The 21,133-nt window shown below is 49.7% G+C and overlaps 1 protein-coding gene across 2 annotated transcripts; it reads right to left on the reverse strand.

The window, feature by feature from the left end:
* Positions 1-379: 379 nt before the first annotated feature.
* cyth3b (cytohesin 3b) lies at positions 380-19,856 on the reverse strand. Of its 2 annotated transcripts, none has more exons than XM_029159128.3 (13): positions 19,471-19,856; positions 8,999-9,081; positions 8,858-8,922; positions 8,042-8,108; positions 7,813-7,931; positions 7,523-7,603; positions 6,915-7,027; positions 5,925-6,073; positions 5,633-5,744; positions 3,983-4,059; positions 3,824-3,895; positions 3,570-3,724; positions 380-2,204 (listed from the first exon to the last, which is right to left on the reverse strand). In XM_029159128.3, exons 1-13 carry the CDS (start codon positions 19,487-19,489, stop codon positions 2,132-2,134), a joined length of 1,185 nt encoding a protein of 394 aa, XP_029014961.1. In that variant the 5' UTR covers positions 19,490-19,856; the 3' UTR covers positions 380-2,131. The 2 variants fall into 2 exon arrangements, with proteins under 2 accessions (XP_029014961.1, XP_029014962.1); XM_029159129.3 differs by lacking the exon at positions 19,471-19,856 and adding an exon at positions 12,109-12,289.
* Positions 19,857-21,133: the final 1,277 nt, after the last annotated feature.

Genomic DNA, 21,133 nt, shown 5'->3' on the forward strand with positions numbered 1-21,133 from the left:
AAAGATCCCAAAGGTTCCGTTCAGTATTCAGCTTTTCAATAAATGTGAAAGCTGCTTTTAAAAACATTGCGTCAAAACCATGTATTTCCTCCTAATTATTAAATTGACTGCAGCTGGTAATAAAAACATATGTTTTAATGTATTTTAATAACGGACGGCATTATTTAAAAAAATGCCTCATAACCAGCAGAGGGCGCTCTCTCCTCACTCATTCTGCTCCAAATAACAATAACTGCTCTCATTTGATCACGTGACAGGTGATAACGCTATATATTTAACCAGCTCATTACTGAACCTCACAAGAAACATCATTTATTAATGGCACGTCATCAATATGTAGGTCAGCAGCAGCATCAATAATAAACACATCACTCGTGTGTTAGCTTTAAGTATACTTTATATAGATACACATAATGTACAATGTGAACAATATATATTAATAATATAAAAGTTATAAGCCCCCACAGGACAGTAGAAGATAATATTCTGCCCTGGCCATAAGGCTTTCATTTTATTTTACAGTCACATAGAAAACTACTGGTGTTTATCATTTTTGACATCATCAATATTATGGTCATCATATTCATCATTATCACTAATATTACTGTAATTATCATTAACAACAAACATCATTTTCACTATAAATGAATCTTTTTCATGATAAATACAACAATCTTTCTCACTCATAATTCATGGCTTTTAACAAATTCATCACAGTTATTCACCAATATCATCATCATCATCATCATTATTATTATCATTATATGTTTGCTTATGATTATGTTTAAGGCTTTTTTGTAAAGAAGACCCCAAACGTCAGCTAATGCAAATTTCTGCCCAGAGGCTCAAACAAAATTACACATAATGGGCTAAAACAACAGAGGCAAGAAACCTATACATCGTTTATACATACATAACTTAGGCATACATACTTGAACATTTACAGGTAGTAATAAACCATTTCACAAATCAAAATAAATACAGAGAAATCATAATTGGTTATTATATATTCATATATGTGTGTTTTGAAAGAGAAACACAAAAGCAAGCAAGGATTACAAACCAAATGCAAACAAGATCACAACAATACGTTGACCTTCACTGACATAGGCCCCAGACGAGGGAGAAACGAGCTTAATGGAACTGCTGCTCTAACGTATAGAGCCACTGCTCAGCCATAAACACAACTAACCCGTTCGACTGAAAAGACTGTGTCTCATAAAAGAGCTTCTGAAGTCGTAATCCTTACAACGTAAAATCTTGAGGATTACAATTTACAGGCCCAAGCCTTGACAAAAGCTCCTTTAATACGCAACTAAAATAAAAAGTAAGCACCTTTCAAAAGTCTCTGTTCCACGCGAATACGTGTTGGAAATCAGTCCAGCTGATCGAGCTGAGCTGTTTGGAGCCTAAATGGAAGCCGGAGCCGCTTGTTTTCTGAGGTTGCTCCACGCGAGGCTTCGGCCTTGGCAGCTGGAGAGGAGAACCCAACTCAGCCCGGGTGAGGCCACCCCCCCCCCCCCTGTCTGTCAGGCCCCCTGTCCCTCCTACACTCACCTTCACACCTCCACAGTCTTGGGACAAAGAAGCCGAGACTGATTTTGAATTACTAAGACCTTCTCATAAAGCACAGTGGAGGGAATGTTTGGACCTACTCCTGCACCCACACTGCAGATGCTGTGTGTACTGATAGCATGCACAATGTTACACACACACACACACACACACACACACACACACACACACTCACAACATATCGGTCTATATCAACCCACATGCATGTATGTGCACCTGAAACATGGCAGTTGTGCTTTAGGAAGAAAACAGGAACCGTGAAGCGACACGTGACAATGAAATGCGGAGGTAGGAGGTGTGGATGAGATGGAGGGGAGCGAATGGAACGGTTGGTTGTGCTGCTCCATGAAGAGTTAAGTCAACGCACGGAGCACTGCTGGAATCTCTCCCAATCTGAAGATTGTCCGGAGTCAAAGCGGAGGTTGGTCTCCAGAGTTCGTCTTCCGAGGTCGACGGTCACTAATGTGGTGAATCAGCGTTGAAGTGGTGAATTATGTCTTCGTGAATTTAGGGAGATCAACGACGGGGCGGCTGGAGGCGAGGCCGGCGTTCCTCCTCATTTCTTGTTGGCGATTCGCCGCTTCCTGGTGGCCAGCATGTCGTAGAAGGGGTCTCTGCTGATGCTGGCCCTGGAGAAGGAGCCAATCAGAGGACGAGGATGAGATAAATAATGAGGCCACATGAGAGGAGGGTCTCCAGGATCTTTGATATGGAAATGGAGGCACATTTACAGTACACAAGGCCCTGCCTTAACTAGATCAAAAAAAGGAAAAACTTTGTGCAGTGACCTAGTTTGGTTTCCATGGTTTCTGAAGAGGAACCCCCTCCCTAAGTTTTTTCTTGGTCGTTTGACTGAAACTCTGACTGATTCCCTCCATCAGATCACCAGCCACACTGTCCTGAGCGCCGCTCTGCCAGCGATCGGTCCGAAGGCGCTGGCGGTGCCCGACTCCTCCTCACTCCCCTGCTCCGCTTCCTCCCGACGAGCGCGGCGCACAATGAGAGCGAGTGAGTCAGGAAGCCGTTCGGGAGCTGCCGCGTAGCCCAGTTTCATGGCTGCTAAATCCCGTTAGCACTAGCACAAAGCAAGAAGAGGCTCAGCCACCCCCCCCCCCCACACACACACACACATACTGCGGATATCTGTGAGTCCCTGTTCCCTGAAACCCACAGAACTGGGTTTGTGGGCCGTGACTATTCCCAATCTAGTGAAATGAAATGAAACTAAAGTCATGTGCAGTAATGAAATCCAGGCTGCAGTCACTAACGTCTTATAAACGTCTGTCTGTAAACACCTGTTATTGTTATTGGAAGCGACTCTTTCGACTCTGCATCACCTGAGTGGAAATGGTTGTGACCCAATAACACAATATTAAGCATCACCTCTCCAATCACTTCTATTTGAGAAGCAGGGACATGTTTCCTTTTATCTCCCCAGCCCCCGACTCGTCGCGGACCCTCTGGTGAAAGGCGGGATGCGGCTCGTTAGCCGCTGCGCAGTGAACGTGTCAACCCAGTTCGGAGCTGCCTCTCCGGATCGGTCCGCTGCGTCTGCGGGTTCCCCCCTGGGGTGCCATGAGCGGTGACTAATCCCCCATCGCTCCCCCAGTCAATTCTCCCAAAATGTGAGGAGCGGGGGAGACGGGGGCGGTTCAGCGTTGCGCTCTATTACAGTACGTACGCGCTGTTTGTGCTGAGCAAACTCTCTTTGACGTTGCACCATGTTCTCTGCAGCTCATACAACATTTAGGTCACTAACAGCGTAGGTTTTATCACTGCGTACCATGATCTCTGACAGAAAAACAAAGCTCCTTATTTTACCGTCTGGTCACTGGATTAGTCTGTAGATAATATCAAAGAAAAGAAGAAGTGCCTTTAAACCGACATCATTATACTCCGTGGGTCGTGGGTCAGTGATGCTCAAAGCAGAAAAATCTACTTTGACTAAAAACCTTCAGTCAGACCCGATTTAAGTGCACAGTAAAGCGTCTTACTTGATGGATTTGATCCACTCCTCCTTCTCCTCCGGCGTGGGGGCCGATATCCTGTACACCACGTGGTTGCCCTCGACGACGCGCCCGTCTGCCTCCGTCTTGCAGGCCTTGATCACCTGTCCTTTGTGGTTGGGGTTGTACAGCTCAAAACAGTTCTGGGGCAAAGGGGAAAAAGAGCGCGGGCTCAATCGCGTGCGGGGGTGGGGGGGGATCTACAGCAGTGTGGGTGAGATCCATAACGAGGCGGCACTCACAGGTTTTCTGGGCTCCTCCACCTCCCTGATGCTGAGATTCTCCAGCGGGATGATCCCACGAGGCTCCTTGTCCTGCAGGAGCGACGGGGAGAAAACGAGCAAGTGAAGTTAAAAGAGAACGGACACAAAAGCGGAGTGGGGTCGACTTATGACACTCACTGTGGTGTATTCGAAGTAGTAGAGGCAGTTGTCCGTCAGAATGAACCACCGTCTCTTCCAGGTTTTCACTCGGCCTCCTGGCAGGAAGGGAAAGAGGAGCGAGGAAGTGAGACAAAGGCCACGCTGACAGACTGGTTGTCTCCCATCAGGAAGCGCAGCAGGCCTGTCAGACTCATTAACGGCGCTGGCCCACATCCACCGTGTTTCTTTATCTCTACCTCCATGATAACACAGAACGAACCAACGCCATCGAGGTTTGGAGCACACACTGCTGACGCTGTGGCGTTCAGGTGCTCAAGGAATCTGGGAAATACGGCGCACAGGAGAGCGAGCAACAAGCTACAAGCTACCGTCGCCCCCCGGTTAAACGATGACTCACACGAGTGCTAAATTATTGCTAACGTTGCCGATTAATTTTTAAAAGGCAACGGCTAAAACCTGAGAAACTCCACTTGACACGAAACTAAGATCGCAACCGAGGGGGAAAGAAGCAGAAACCCGGCCTCGGATGCACGTGGACCTGCACGAGCAGCTTCCCGTGCGCCGGCCCAACATTCCCGATCCGTCTCCCTCGGCACCACCGTCCCTTAAGGTCACAACACTTTTCACCGGTGGCGCTTCCTTCCTGTTTGCGCGCCTCTATCAGCCACCACTTACACAAGCTCCCTGTTCCTTACGTTCCAATAGACTGTGGCTATTGAATTAGCGCGGCCAAATTTCCGCTCTACGAAGGGAGAGATTTGCTAAAAACAGCATTTATTTCTTCACATCCTCCAGGGTTTATTTTTAGAGAGTCAAATTAGACATTTTATAGTGAGAACTGGTGCGGGAAATGGCTCCAGGGAGGAACCAACCCAGAATGTAATCATGTTAGGACTGTGAGCCACAATGGGGCTATTTGCAGCCGTACTCACGGGTTCTACCTACTGTACAGAGGTTACACGGAGGAGGAGGAACGTGTGGGTCACGGCGAGGAGCGTAGCAACTTTCACATCGGAGTTTCATCATGTCGTGCAAATATGTGAAGACTGCAGGAAAAATGCCTTTGATGTGGAAGATGGAGCGAGGTTTCAATGGGAAACACATGTAAACCGAGAGAAAAGTCTAATAACTAACACATACCCAGAACAATAGCTGTGGCGTCCGCTCGTTTCCTAAGTAAATTACAGCACGATGCACACGCACGACATCATACGTAAACAGCTTCTTTCCGGCGCGTGCAGCAAATCGGCTGTTTTTGTTTTATTTGATGTCCATGAATCGCGAAAGTCGGTTTCTGATCGATAGAGCTTAAATGTTTGTTTTTAATTTCAAATGTTGGGACTGATTATTTCCATGATGCTCATTATGCTGTGATGCTTAGATGATGAAGCTGCAGCAGCAGGCAGACATGACTAAGGGACGCGGCGACACCTAGTCACAGCTACCTGCGGAGGATAAGATCACATTTGGACCTTTAATAAAAGCAAAGCAGGCGTGTGTGTGTGTGTGTGTGTGTGTGTGTGCGTGCGTGTGTGTGAGCGCGTGACTCACAGCAGCTGTGTAAAACGCTGCTGTTGTGCAGGGGAAATATGCAGCAGCAACCAAATAAAGTCATCCTGGACGTCTCGGGGGGAGTCGGCGGAGGAATGTGCAGGGAGACAGACTAACCTAATTTGAGCAGCCAGCCCTCTCTGTCTGGGTTGAAGAACGTGTGGGTCAGGTCGTTCCCGTCGTCCTCCGGGATCTTAAAGGGTTCGCTCTTGATGCTGTCGTATAGATTCTGCGGGGAGAGAAACGGACGGCCGTCACGCGACCTCGCACGCGTCTCCCCTCACGTCCCAGATGAAAACGAAAGCCAACTTTAATTGCCGGCGTTGAATTTACCAACTCAGTATTTCCACCCTGCTCTACACTGGATACACGTGTGCAATTAGCAAACTAATGCAGTCAAAGCTCTCACCCTGAGTAGCTCCTCGGGGAGGTCTCCCCCCTCATTGATCCCTCTGTTCATAGAGATGAAGCGCTCCACAGGGGGCTTATCCCTGACGTTGGGATTGTGCAGGCTGGTGTTCAGCATAATGATGGCAAATGATAGGACATAGCAGGTGTCTGTGGAGGTAATTACACAGTTAAGTTCTTGTGTTACTAGAATGATTTTTGTAGCTTGTCCGTTTGATGGCGGTGCTGGTTATCCAGTTTATTTATCTAAGTGACACCATCATGGTCACATCGGTGTTTTGTGATTAATTACACAGCAATCCATCAGCATCCGATTTGAGACTGTGTCCAATAAAAATGGAATTTAATCAACGAAAAGGCCACAAACGCACCCCCTCCGTCCTACCGAGTGGTGATTTACGACCCAAAGCACGCGGCCCCGTCTAAGTCGGGCCGCGCCGCCGCTGCGCCGCATCGATATGCATGACCTGAACTGGGATCAGTTAGAACAGGAGCAGCGGGGTCTGAGCGGTGGGTCAAGTGTGCAGCAATAACCTCTATTGGCCAGTGATCGATTTAATTATCACTGCTGGAGACAGGAATACCGATTAGTGGACACGATGCTAAGTGCAGAGGAACATGAAGAAGAAGCTGGACAGGAGCTGAATCGGGCTTCATGTAAGAGTAGGGGAATGAAACACAAACTGATTCTTTGTCTGCACATGTGTATGTACTGTAGTTACATAGTGTTCATATCCTCCAATGATCTGGGGCCATAGAGTCATTTAAAGATAAACAGGTGCAGCCGTCTAATGAGGGAAGTCCAACCGACAGGGACATTGATCTGAGTCTGGGGTGGTCTGACTGGTCTGCGTTATCTGTCCTGTCTGCCTGGGTCTGACTCATGCATCAGCAGTGTGTGTGTGTGTGTGTGTGTGTGTGTGTGTGTGTGTGTGTGTGTGTGTGTGTGTGTGTGTGTGTGTGTGTGTGTGTGTGTGTGTGTGTGTGCTACCTGTGGACTGGAAGACGCCAGGATTACACTGGCAGTACCTGGAGGCGAACGCCTCCATCATGCGATCAATCTTCTGGGCTTCGCCAGGAAGTCTGAAGCTCCACAGGAACTGCCTGCAACAGCAGGCAGGCAGACAGACAGACAGACAGACAGACAGACAGACAGACAGACAGACAGACAGACAGACAGACAGACAGACAGACAGACAGACAGACAGACAGACAGACAGACAGGAAACGAAAAAAAAAGGAAAAAGTGATACATCAATAGATTTTTTTCAATTTTTAAATTAAGTAGAGAAAAGAGTTTGATGAAGGTGGGAACACACGGCACTTTGAAGGGAACAGGTTTGTATTACGAGACATTTGAAGGTCTGTTTCTTTTACACTTCCACTGAGGTCTGACACATTTATATACTGTGGGTGAGTATTGATTTAGCAGGTGTGTGTTCTGATGTTGCTGCTCTGCTTCCGTAACCTGCTTTTCCACCAGCCCTTTCACTAGATCATACAGACATCCAGTGTTTGTGTTCAGACTGATGTTAGCATAGCATAATTATGAGGTGGTCACAGACGCTAATGCGTCTCTGACAGGTGACTGGCGCTCACCTTAAGGCTTGTACAAGGTTGAGGTCTGCAAACTCATGAAGCTCCACAAACGCCTGGAGCACCTTGATGTTAAAGTCGTCTCTGTGAGGACACATGTCAAACACATGTAAACTACGCACACGCTAACGAACAGACGTCGCACTAGGTTTGTTAAGAAAGTCAAAGCCCAGTTGATCCAGTTGTGCCGGGTTGCGTTACTGGCACAGTCTTCAGGTCAGACAACCAATTTCCTGGGGCTTTGGGGGGAAAAAGGAAGGTAGAAGGAAAACAGATGGAAAAGAGGAGCTCACCGTTCTCCTAAATAGTCCCCAATGACTGTTTTGTTGAGCCCCTCGCCTTTGTAGAGGAACTGTGCGATGTCCTCTGGTGTGTTCTGGAGGAGGTCATTCTCCAACAGGAACTGGATCCCCTGTTAAAAGAGTGGACTCCTGACTTCGCTGCATTTTAATAGTCGTGGAATGTCCCAGAGGGGGTTCAATAGAATCACACAGTCAACGGCGAGCGGGCCGGCGCCGCTACCTTTTTGGGGTCCATGTTGAACTTCTTCCTGCCCATGGCGATCTGCTTGTTCCTCTGTGTGGTTTTGCTGCAGCAGAAGAAAACACAGACGACACGTGACAGTTAAGAATGCGCCGCTGTCTCCAGGATGTGGCCGGGCTTCATTTATTTACTACTCCACAACAAGCGGGGGCTGGAAAACTGGAAACGCATGTGCGCTCATCCACTTGTGCTCGTAGCCTCCGCCTGAATATTTTCCATTTTGGGTTTATTCTTCATAGAAGCGCATTTTATATGTGTCCTACAGGAAAAACTCCACCTGTGTGCGTCTGTGCATGAACTCGATGCTTCCTGTGAGCCCAAAATAGCCCAGGACCCTTAGCCAGCTGCACCTGAGACACACACACACACACACACACACACACACACACACACACACACACACACACACACACACACACACACACACACACACACACACACACACACACACACACACCGCCTCACTCCACCTCATCGACCAATCAAACGGAAGGCGGCCTGGCTAATGTTTAGCCGAGGGATCGTCCTGCTTCGCTCCCCCAAATAAAGAGTGGATTAACACACACACGGCGACAGGTGCGAGGGCTCACAGCGGACGCGAGCGCTGCACGGCTGAGCGGCGTGAAAAACAAAGCGTTGGCCGAGGAGAATCCCGAAACAGTTAGTCGCTCGGCTGATTCGTTAATGACTCAAACGGCTGATAATTAATTAAGCATTTAGGTCATTTATCCAAGCATTAAACATTTGCACACGCCGGTAAAAGCCTTTTCCCTGATGGAAGAAGCAATGACTCACCTTTCCCCCACACAGGTTAACTGCTCGATTTCAGTCATCACCTCTGCGATTTCAAACTTTAGCCGCTGCAGAGGAGGAAACAGTATTTATTATTATTATCAATATTATTATCATCCTTTCCTTCTATGGATGAATACTCACTTCAATATCGTCCAGAAGCTCCTTCTTCCTGCGTCGGATGTTGGACAGCTCATCTCTTTCCTCCAGCGACAGGTCCTCAGGTACTGGAAAACACAGGGAGAGGGGGAAATTAAAGTGAGAGACAGCGTGTGAGGGAGAGAGGGGCAGGGTTATGAGAGTGGATTAAATTAATGCACCTCCCGACCGTGCAGCCGGAGTCACGGGGGATTAAGCCTGACAGCACATACCTGTTCGGTGAATCCACCCTAAAGACGTTGCTCATGACCTAAATTAATATGCTGACAAAAAGACGTGTCAGATCATTTCGAAACCTGTGATAATGCAACGTAGGCGGGACGCTAGTTTGATTTTCTTTTTGGCATCTCTGCCATTCGTTTGATGGGGCTGTTGTGATATGTTTGTGTGAGACTCCGCGTCAGATGCTTCGCTTTTGCATCCACCATGAAAAATTTACAGAAATCACAGAAGCGCTTTAATCAACTGAAATATAGTTCAGAAAAAACATCAAACTACCCTCAAATCCCAGTGGGTGATTTTAAATATGTTCAGGGCAAATCTTGGCATCTGCACTGTTAGGCTTTAATGGATCTACTGGGACATGCAGTATTTAACAGTCTTTTTGTAATGCTTTATATTATGGCCACTTGTTTAAAATGGTTAAGAGTTATGTTGAGACCTGGAAGCTGGGAGATCCCTGTATCTCTAGCACCAAAAGCCGCATGTGAGCAGCATACGGCCGAGCATCTGGAGACCCGGCCCCTAAATATTGACTCAGTGAGGCTTGGTTCTGGGTAATTAACACTACAGAGGGCGAGCGGCGTGTCGCACGACGTGCACGAGCGCCAGACGCTGCAAACGCAGGTGAGTTCACGGCAACGCGGTGCGGGATTTACACTTCACACGCGTGGCGCCCCAGTTCGCGCTGCGCCGAGGGTCCCCAGAGCCACCGACTGATCCCTCATTTAGCAGTGCCACGTCGAACCCCCCGCCCCCCCCACGCCCCCCTCCGAGGATCGGCCCCCCGCTCCTCTGCACATCAGAACGCAGCAATCCATCAGAGAGCGAGATGACAGGAAGTAGGTCATTTTCACATGGAGCTAAACCAGATTGTGCTTCTCTTCTCCTACGCTCGCTCACCCCCCCCCCCTCTCTCTTTGTCCGCTTCCACCCCATCGCTTGAAGTGGGGGTGAGAACAGATTCAAATCCCCCCAAATGAACCGTGCCGCTAAGCAGCTTTGCGATTCAGCGCCAGTAAATATTGGAGGAAGAGAAGCGAAGTTATGGCCTCTTCTCCGTATCTGTCCGCTGAATCTCGCTCTGCAGCCCAACGTGTCGCACGCAGCACGGGCTGCTGGCTTTATTATGTTCCGGGGGCTCGGAGCTCGCGTTATCACAGGCGAGCAGCCAGTCGGGAGAGCGGGGATCCAGATGTGTGCAGATACGTCCTCCAACTGCGTGGCCGCGCGACGGAACCTCCTCAAGACTAAACAAAGGGAGACGAGAGGAACGGATGAAAGCGAAATGGAGAAAAAGGCTTTTTAAGCGATCTGGCAGAGACGCGAAGGGGGCGGGTTGTTAACGTGGTGAATACAACACATCTGCTAGGAACTGAGGGTCTGCACGCGGACTCAGGATTCGTCAAGGCACCTGGAGTAGACGCTTTACTGGCTCACTGTACAACGACTGATGTGATCTCATAGAACAGCTCCGTTTTATTCAGTTGAAACCCGGTTGTTCGCACGATTAGGGCCACCGGGTCAGTGGAGTCGGGACACGAGGAGGAAGCGCGTGACGTGGGAGCAGACGCGGGCCCAGCAGACGTCTTCACACGCGCGGCCTCATAAAGCCATGCCTCCTGCTCCGTCTGCGCTGCCGAACGCCACAGACCGTCTGAGGAGGCAGGATGTGTTTCGGGCAACAAGCCCCCCCGCTGTGCGTGTTCTGCAGCAAAGAGTCACTGCGAGCGCAGCCACTGCTGCACAGCTGAGACCCGGCGTCTGATGCATTATACATGAACGTCTACGAATCCATTTCCATGGAGAGCGGCCCTGTTGTAAACTAATCCATGTTAGGTAATATGCAAAAGGCCCCACGCTAAAGCCAAGACTCCACAACGTGCACAATATCTTTTCATCTCATGACTTCCACCTCTAATCAATAAGCACCACAATAGTTCAAACTTGCACACGCCGCCTTTTTGCTCTCATTGATTTTCAGATATGCACGAATGAGCAAGCGCTGCGGGGCCTAAGGTTGCTCTGACGTCCGTGATCCAATCTCACCATCACTTGTAGCGCAAGCGCCGCTGCAGAGGGTGAAGAAGAGGTCAGTGAGACCAAGTGCAGCCAGGATCAATGAGCCACAGAGGCAGCAGCACGAAATGAACAACAGCACTTTGTATTTAGCCACATCACGTGCAAATGATCCATATAACTGATGATGAAGATGAATGAATGAATGAATAAGGTCTCCTAATGAACCTAAAGCTGAAAAAAGGCTCCAGATTTGTGAATAATAGATCGCTGAGCTGGTCCTGGTCCCGTTAGTGGAGGAATCCAGGCAGGAGCACCTTAGACGTCAGACGGGTCGTTGTCTGGTGATCACGGAGATACGGGATCTGATTCTAATGGCTTTTTATTGGCAGCTCACGGAGCCACTGACTGAGCGTCTCTGACAGAGTCACCCTCCGAACAACCTCGGCACCAAGAGCAAAGGAGAGGATGGATAAAGGGCAGTGACGCGTACATAGAACCTCTATCAGGGAACATTGGGCTCTGCTTCAGTAAGAACTACGCTGTGCGATGACGGAGCCCAAACTGCAAACAGAAGCAGAAACGCCTCCCGACTTTCACCGGGCTCACGGAGGAACAATAGACGGGATATTTGCAACGATTAGGGCCAGTGGGCTGGTCTTCCTGTAACAATAGCAACCACATAAACAGGTCCAGGCCGTTCCCACACACACTAATTAGGGAGCAAGTTCGCAACAAGCCGACACTAGACTGTGGCGAGGCTGCAGCAAGCGACTTACGTACGATTACTTAAGCAAATATACCGTACGTGATGCCCCCACGCAGTCCCTCCTCATGACTTTCTATGCTGTACATACCATCCCCGGTTCCCATCACCACTGATCTCCCATCAGCGGAGCCGTGTGGGTCCTCGTGTGAGTGTCGGTGCTGGATGCTGGAGGAGCTCGCGCTGCCTTTAGCAGCCGCTTTCCCACTCGTGTAGGTTGAAATTGCGGCTGGTAGGTGTGTGGTAATTGTTTCTTTCCCCTCAGCGGTACTCCTACTCACTGCGCACGCACACACACACACACACACACACACACACACACACACACACACGCACACACACACACACACACACACACACACACACACACACACACACACACACACACACACACACACACACACACACACACACAGCGACAGCTTCTTTGACACTTTCTGCCTCTTGACAGATGACAGTAGTGCTATGAAAATAGCCCACATTCCTCCCACCGCTGCCGCACAGTCTGGTCCAGCCGGCTTCTGCGTCTCCTCTGCTCTCGTCCTCTTTATCCGCTTCTCTACGTTCTGTTTCGGGCACGTGCGCTCCGCTGACAAGCAGCCAACCTAATTAGTGCATCCACTATGAAATGTTGACCCGAGGACAGAAGGTGTGCCAGCGTGGTCACCTTCAGGGAGTTCCTGGGTGTTTCCTGAATGTGCGGCGGGAGCTCGCGCTGTGTCTTTACAGGTGACATTAAACGCACCGCGGCTGCTAATTCTTCAAAGCCCCAAAGTCACAGTCACTTCTGTAGGAAAACACGGTCAAATTTGCAACATTTCCCTCTTAAAGAAGCATTTGCTCTTTCTTTTGGAGCCTTTGATGAATTAGAGGCGTTCCTCGTGTCTCATCGCGGCTCTGCCTCATTCAGGGCACTGAATTCTGACTCCACACATCATTAAACGTTCGCTCCACCGTCTGCAGAGACCTTTTCCTATTGTATCTTATCGCTCAGCGTCCATCCCGCATCCTGTCAAGACTCCAGGCATTTGGAAGGAGGATGATCTTTGCAGTGACAGCGACAGTTCCGCTTCGTTTCGTCTCGTCCCCTCCTTTTTGCAAATATTCCTCGTAATCTCTCTCTGTGTCTAGACAAGACCTTTCCTAATTGTCCCGGGATTCGAGTGTTACACAACAACACCTACTCCCAGATCAACAGGCCTGTGTGCGTGGGGCTGCAGTGAGTCCTGGAGAGCTTCCCGTTCACTGGGTGTAGCATTAAACCCAAACCGGGCCTCTCCCTGAGCCACCTTTATTCCTACAATAACATCCCCCATGACTAATCGCAGTGCAGCACGACCTCTGGAGAAGGATTTAGTCCTCGGCTTTCATCAAGTTATCGGGTCGGCATTGTGAAATGATCGATTGACTCCAGTTTCAGAGTAATTTCATCCTCGTTCATCAGCGAACAGCGGGCGAGCGTCCCGATCTCAGCCTCTCAGCCTCGGAACCCTTCGCGCGGAGGCTCAGTGCACGCTCAGTCTAACAAGGCGTTCACGCAGAGATTTTAAAAGGCCGCGACAGCGACAGGTGACATTCACGTCATAGCGAAACCCGGCTTTGCAGGTGTTTATCTTCACGAAGCGCGACAGGCGCTACAGGAGACGGCGGTGCCTTGCTCAACTGCAGGAATCACCTTCATTCTAGTGGGAGCTGAAAAGGACTGTTTGCTTACTCTGCAATGAAGTAATAAAGTTTCAAACATAGCTCTGTTTTCCACATATGACTTTTGTATGTTTTCCTCGTTAACCACAAGAACAATACACATGGTCTCCAGCAAATCGGGCCAGTTAAGTGGTTCAGTGTGTAAATATGTGAGACCTCCAGCAGGGCCCCCTGTACGGACCTCCACTCAGGAAATAACAGAAGTGCTTGATCAGCCCATATGATACGATACGCAGGCCGTCAGTAGGACACACACACACGTGACAGAGGACACTGTTTACGTTGGCTGCAGGTCTTCAGTCAAGCAGAAATGCATGAGAGCGAGAAGCAGAGCAGAGCGGGCAGAATGATGAGGAGACGCTGCAGCTGCCAAGCAGGACTCCACTGCTGCTTCTGTTGTTGCAAGGCAGCAGGAAGCTGAAGAGGCGGATGAGAAGGAGGAAGGCGAGCAAACCAGTTCAGTTTAAACCTGAGCCTGGAGTTCTGCTTTTTTTCTGACACAAAGTATGTGGGTGGTTCAGGTCCGGCTCTCGGTGCTTCTGCACAGAGGGGGTTTTCCACATTACGAGCATCTGGACACAAACACTTTTTCGTGGCGCTCCTTTCAAGCATCTAAACGCAGCTTTTCTCACACACTTTGCATTTGCAAACACAGACGAGTGTTTGTGGGCCACATCAACAGATGACGTCAGCGCGCGCCTGATGTGCTCACATGTTCGCGACGCGCCACGAATCTGCTGCCGCACGTTCGGCAGAGCCCACTGGACCTCGAGGACGTGGAGGATCTGCAGTTCAGATGTTCTCACTACACGCTGCCTTGCAGGAGGTTTTAAAGTGAGCTCCAAGTCTGCCTGCTGTTTTATTACCATTACAATATAACATATTTTGTATAATCCTATGTGATTGTAGTTTAGAGGAGACACAGGGAGAATATGGAAGCAAAATGTGACACAGATGAGGAAATAGTGGCAGACACAGGACCAGTGTCCTGGACTTCCTCCTCATGATGAAGGGACAAGCTCTTCATTTAAAGTATTTCCTGTCACACATTTGAATATGAGCTGTTCTGTTATAAATGATAAGCCACCAGGAAGAGTTGTCAGAGGAACTAACTATCAGCTCCTGACAGGTTGCAGGACCCAACTCCAGGGAGCCTCAGCGCTGCAGAGCAGATGCTGCTGCAGCGTTTCCCCTCAGGGACAAACAATAATTACGTATTATTGCTCCAGTCTGTGGGCAGATTAATGAGGAAAGCTGTTCACTGTAGTGACAAGCGACAATAACCAAAAACGGCAAAACCCGTTGCTGAAGGTCGGCTGCAGTGCGAGCGTCACCGGTGACGGCGAAAACTCGACATGACAGAGGTCAACAAGGCGATTAAATGCATGTGTGAGGGAACCTGTAAATCACTGAGGCCCCGAGGTGTGTGTGTGTGTGTGTGTGTGTGTGTGTGTGTGTGTGTGTGTGTGTGTGTGTGTGTGTGTGTGTGTGTGCGTGTGGGGGAGGTCACGAACCACTCAAAGCCACACCACATTATCAATCATACGCAATCATCATCTGCGGGAGCCCCGACGCTGATGCGACGTGACTGAGGTGTCGTGGCCGTGGACGAGGCGAGAAAGTGTGCGTGCGCGGCGTGCGCTGCCAAGAGGTGAACGGGATGTCACGCTGGCAAACGAACGAAATGCCCTCGTTAATGTCGAGTACCAAATAAAAGAAATCTCAGAGGAACACAACTGAAGGTTGAGCAAGAGACAATAAGAGAACAGCAATCGCGCTATAAATCACATGACTGTGTCAAGAATAGGAAACACAAACAAAGGCAATTTGATTGTCGAGCTTTTCCGCTTTTGTCTGTTTGATTCCATTAAATCCTGTTCATATTCAATACATATCAGTGTGAGTGTTCATTCTTTTCAGCCTCTGACCTCTAATCCACCACGTGTCATCCATACCCGTCCCATCCATTAGTCTGTGCATGCAGAGCCTCACTAATCCTCTGAATATGCATGTGCACCATATAGAGCCATCCACAGCTGGGCTGAGCTTTGCACCACTAACCTACATCAACCTGACTCTCTGCACCGATGACGCTGCAGCATCCGTCTCCCCATCAGCCTCCGCACCGTCTCGCACACAAACCGACGTTACTGCGCTGACGGCGTGCCCACGAGCACGCGTCGGTGTCGAGTCGATGAAGGGGGATCTGGGAGGAGAAGCCTGTGCGACTGCGGCGCACTCAGCCCTTCCCACAGCACCAGCGGCGCAGTCACAGCTCGTCTAATCAGAGAGGAATGGATTTCTGCAGGTTACAGCAACTTACAGTGGAGACGGAGGGGGAACACGCTCAGTGTGAGAGGAGAGGAAATAGGAAAAGCGGGAGGAAGACAACGGCTGAGGACGGACCGCCGGGGTTTATGGCACATTGACCCCTGTGTAAGTCACTGAGTGCACAAATCCCCTCTTAAAAGGGGAGAGAAGAGAAGGGGGTCTGTAGGAGGCTGGAGCCGGGCCAGATCCCCCTCACACACACACAGGAAGCGGCGCTTTCACCTTCTGAAGCGGTGCAACGCTGTATTTAACTAATCCTCTGCATCGGGACTCAATCGAAGGAACAAAACCCGCATCTGTGCTCAACGTGAGAGCTGCGACCTCACGCCGAGGCCGCGTGTGTTGTGTTGTCAGAGTGTGAACGCTGCTCAGAGGGGGGATACACCTTTTCCTGCATCTCCAGCCGCTCAAACAGTCTGTGTGCACTTACATAACTGTTCCAACACTCCCTCTTCCTGCCCGCTCCGCTTTCTCTTCCTTTTTGCAACAGGACCTGGACCCAACGCATGCACACACACATGAAGGCCACCAGCCCACACTCCCACAAAGGCCCGAGTGCAGCAGGATGTCCTTTGCCTAAAGCCCAGTTTAGTTTAGTTTCCAGAGGAGAAAAGCTGTTGACTTTACTTGACGCCTTCCCAAAAGCCTCTCTCGATGGCCTTGATGCTGCAAAGACAGAAGCCATCTGTGTCTCTGAGCTGCACGTGAGGATGAAGAGGAAACTAGATGCTTAGGATTCCAGACAAAAATGAAACCCGGCCTCCAGATCCACTCATGAAGCTACGTTAAAACCCATTTTTAAGGCAGGAAAAGCAGCTGTGGTTCAAGGGGATTTCACCGCTTCTCATGTTCTTTTGAAACGCGCTTCATATTGATGTAAGCAGCTCGTGCACGGTTGAGGCTGACTTAACCTGATACTCTGCGAGGCCGAACTCAACAAGGGCCCTCTGTTCAGTCACCTTGGGCCAAAGGCAGACACTTCAACCTGTACGGAGGCACAGGGGTCTTCATTTCAATCCATTAGATATGCGTTAACATTTAGTTTCAACATGGCCGCTCTCAACAGGTTTCTCTCTGCGCCGTCCTACTGCTGCTCCCTGATATCCTGCAGGGCCCTCAGCCTCCATGCACGGTCGCACAGGCTCCGCACGGACCCCAGCGGCCCCTCAGGCGCAACATAAACATCCTCCGTTTCACAAGAGCCATCATTTTCTGTAGCTACGTGCAGAGCTCAGAGCGGGAAGAAATTCAGTCTGGATGGAGGTGAGTGCAATTAAAGTCGAATTTATTCCCACGGCCCATGACTCCATGAGGGGGGGCTGTAAATCTACTCCAAAGGCAAGAAAGCAGAGCTGGACTGTAGCCTGCGCTGTCCCGCGGGCAGCAGATGAATGGGTGGGGGGTCCCAAAGCCCAGCAGGCTGTGAGGCATCGCTCCTCGCTGTGAGGCCGGCGGTTCCAGTCGTTCAAACGGGTCGATGCAGGTGTTGAAGGCGTTGAAGCTTGGCTCCGCGGCCGCAGAGCGACGCCCGCCGTCCACTGAGCGAGCATTGTGGCAGAAGGCCTCGTACTGTTGGCTGCGGGGGTCACGTGGGGTCACTGCAGGCCCCTGGATGGTACGGCCAGCCGTACAGGGGGCGCCCGCGGTGCACGGGCCGGAAAACAACACCGGACGCGGAGAACGGTGGTTCAAGCGGAGGACGAACGGGAGCAGAGTGATTTAACGCGCGATGGACGGACGGATGCTTCTGAACGTGATGCACAGCACTTGTGACAGAGCGAGGAGGACTGTTACGCAGAGAAACCCTTGTGATGCGCTGGAGAATTGATTCAGTAAAGGATATGTAGCTCACTCAGTCGCCCCGTCTCTCCCTGGCAGCGCTCCATACTTCACTGGACTGGTTCCAACCCTGGCTCTGGCACTTGAAGCGGCCTCCCTTTCCCCGTCCACACACACACACGCACGCACACACACACACACACACACACGCACACACACACACACCTCAGCGTCTCTGCTACTACGACTGCCTGTCTCACTCCTCGCGACCGCACGCTGGGTCCAATCTTCACGCCGTCTGCTCCGCCTGTGACACCTCAGCATTTCGTTCTGTCTGCCACTTTCTGACCCCTCGCTCGCTCGCTCGCTCTCTCTCTCTCTCATATGAATGAGTGAGAAGAGGAAGACACACGTGAATCCAACACTGACACCAGCTCAGCCGCATCGATTGCTCCTGCAAACTCGACAAGGACAACAGGAAAAGTCTGAATTGCATCAGCGCCCGGCCGTCAACCGTGCGTGCGTGCGTGCGTGCGTGCGTGCGTGCGTGCGTGCGTGCGTGCGTGCGTGCGTGCGTGCGTGCGTGCGTGCGCCGGCTGTTATCTCCTGTTTGCATCACAGCACCATATGTCTGTCCGTCGGGCTGTGCTGACGTGTGCCACCGCTGCAGGCCGCGCTGGATGCACGAGGCACAATGACAGCTTTGTGCCCGGCTGACGCGCACGCAGCCGCCTGGCCAATACTCGCGTCCCGCAGCTCCACGAGGGGACGACACGTGTGACCGCACACCACTTACGCCGACAGGTGAGACGAGGGGAGTGAAGGGTCCTCACCTGGGGCAGATTCAGGCCTCACAAGTCTGTTTGTGTCAAGAAAACAGCCCAGTCCTCTGTAGCTGAAGTAAAGATGCAACTATGAAGCGCTCGATAGTTGAATCAACAGTTCGTTGATATACTGTCATTTAAAGCTGCTCTGAAATCTGCATGAGTTAATAATGCAAAGTTAACTGCAGAGAATGGAGGCTCACTTTAGAACTGCCTTTAGAACCTGGGCCTGGTCTCCATTCAAAACTCTCTGCTTCCACACCAATGTCCATGAGGCTCTATATAATTATTTCACCAGTCTCAGTTCTTGCCGTGAGTCAGTAAATTTTTCGCCCCATGTGGACTAGACTCTGGACCTGTTGGACCCGAGTGCCACCGGTTCCCATGTAACAAAGTCCCAGATAGGCTCATGCATCCTGGCTGCAGCGTGCACCGTCAGTCATGCATGTCTACGCATTCAGCCTTGTTTGCTCTTAATCATCACCCTCAATGTAGGTCACTGTCCTTACACGCCGCACATGAGGCGTTCAGGGCATCTGGTCTGTCAACCATAATGAATGAGAGAGTGGGGTTCTCCTGCGATATTGGACATAACTTCATCCCACATCCAGAAAAAGATAACAGATGTAGTGGTTTAGTGCTGCTGCATGTGTAAAGTAACACAATATTATTATTATTATTATTATTATTATTATTATTATTATTATTATTATTATTATTATTATTATCATTATTATTATCGCAGGCTGCAGGCACATGTCTCCGGCTAAAACTGTATCAAACGAGCAGGATGAAGTGCATTGACTGAATCATACCTTGGTTGTCCTCGTCCATGGTTGCAGTCTACAAATCAAGATCCCCCCAAAAATCGGTCGCAGGAGCGTCCGCCGCGCGAAGAACGAAGACGTAGCGTAACGTACGGCGAATTCTCCTCCTAATTTCCAGGACGCATTTGGCGCACAGGTTGCTTCACGGGCAGCGTCTCCTGTTGGGAAACACTGTGGCCATTTACGCCTCGCATTGGCAAAGCAGCCCCTCCGGCTCCGGTCGGTCGGTGCGCGCGCGGAGCGGCTCGGTGGAAGCGGCGGCGGCGGCGGCGGCGGCGACGTCTCTCCGGTCACAGCAGCCGAGCGCGTTATCCGTTTTTCTCCAAATACGCCTTCACTCCACCGGTGTCGGGAGAGTGGTTGAAGCGGATGCGTCAAGCTCACACGAGCCATTCCGGATGAAAGCTGATTTGATTTTCAAAGTAAAATAGGCGTGCTTGTCCGTGCGCGTGACGCCGCGTTAGCAGAATAACACCGTTTATTGTGAAAGTCTTGACGGGAAACGCTCCACGTGTGAAATCTAACGCTGCTCGTTAGCGCGAGCCCCTCTCCGCTGCACGGCCCGTGGTGAGCGTCAGCATCGCTCACGTGACGCGAGTCGATCGATTATACCCAGCAAATACACACACATAGTACTGACTGAACCCACATCTGGTTTAAGTGTAGCATTTATTTATATAGACGTAGCAGTAGAAACGTAAACATCGTAGTAGTGGGAAGTACCTGCTTTTCCCCAGATACAGCGATTTATGACACGTTATGGTGCTATGTGCACAAAATGTAGAATTTGTTGTGTTAAGTTACTTATATTATTTAAACAAACTCAGAAATATAGTTTGAGGTATGTGTTTATAGTCTAGATACGTTATAACTACAGTAACTATTACCTTAAAAAATAATGGCACACAACTTCAATGACCTCAATAATATATTAATGGCATAATACAAAACTCTATTTAACGTCACATTTATGTAATAAATGTTATCAGAAACATATTAATAATATAATAATAATTATTAATTATTAAGCAAAACGACTTAAACAGTTACATTAAGTACACGCCTTTATTTTTTAGTGCATTTTATTAATGCTGGCTGAGCATAGGTGGCTTAATGTTATAGTATAATGATGCAGAGAGTGCTGATGCTCCATTAATATATTAATATGCTGCTTGTTAACCCAACTAACAACCAGTCCAACGCATCAAAACTAATTCCAGTTCAGACTATGGATTTGTGACAGCATTCTTTTACGAGCTGGGAGAGAGACCAGCTCAGGGAACAGTTGAAAGGAAAATGTGCGCGCGCACACACACACACACACACACACACACACACACACACACACACACACACACACACACACACACACACACACACACACACACACACACACACACACACACACACACACACACACAGCTTGTTTCTACAACACACGTGTTTTCAGTTAGAGCATTCCTGCCTCCGCAGAGAAGGAGGGGGTCGCACTTCCTGTGTGCATTACTCCAATGGTCAAGCATGAACAGATGTTTTAATGTATTCATTCATTTGTTTATTCATACCGTAGGTGTCTCTTGGACAAATGCTTCATTCTCAGTCTTCTGTGTAAACACAGTGACATGTGCCAGACATTACACTAATAGCTGTC

The sequence above is a fragment of the Betta splendens genome, chromosome 8, assembly GCF_900634795.4.
Source record: "Betta splendens chromosome 8, fBetSpl5.4, whole genome shotgun sequence".
Classification (NCBI taxonomy): Eukaryota; Metazoa; Chordata; class Actinopteri; order Anabantiformes; family Osphronemidae; genus Betta; species Betta splendens.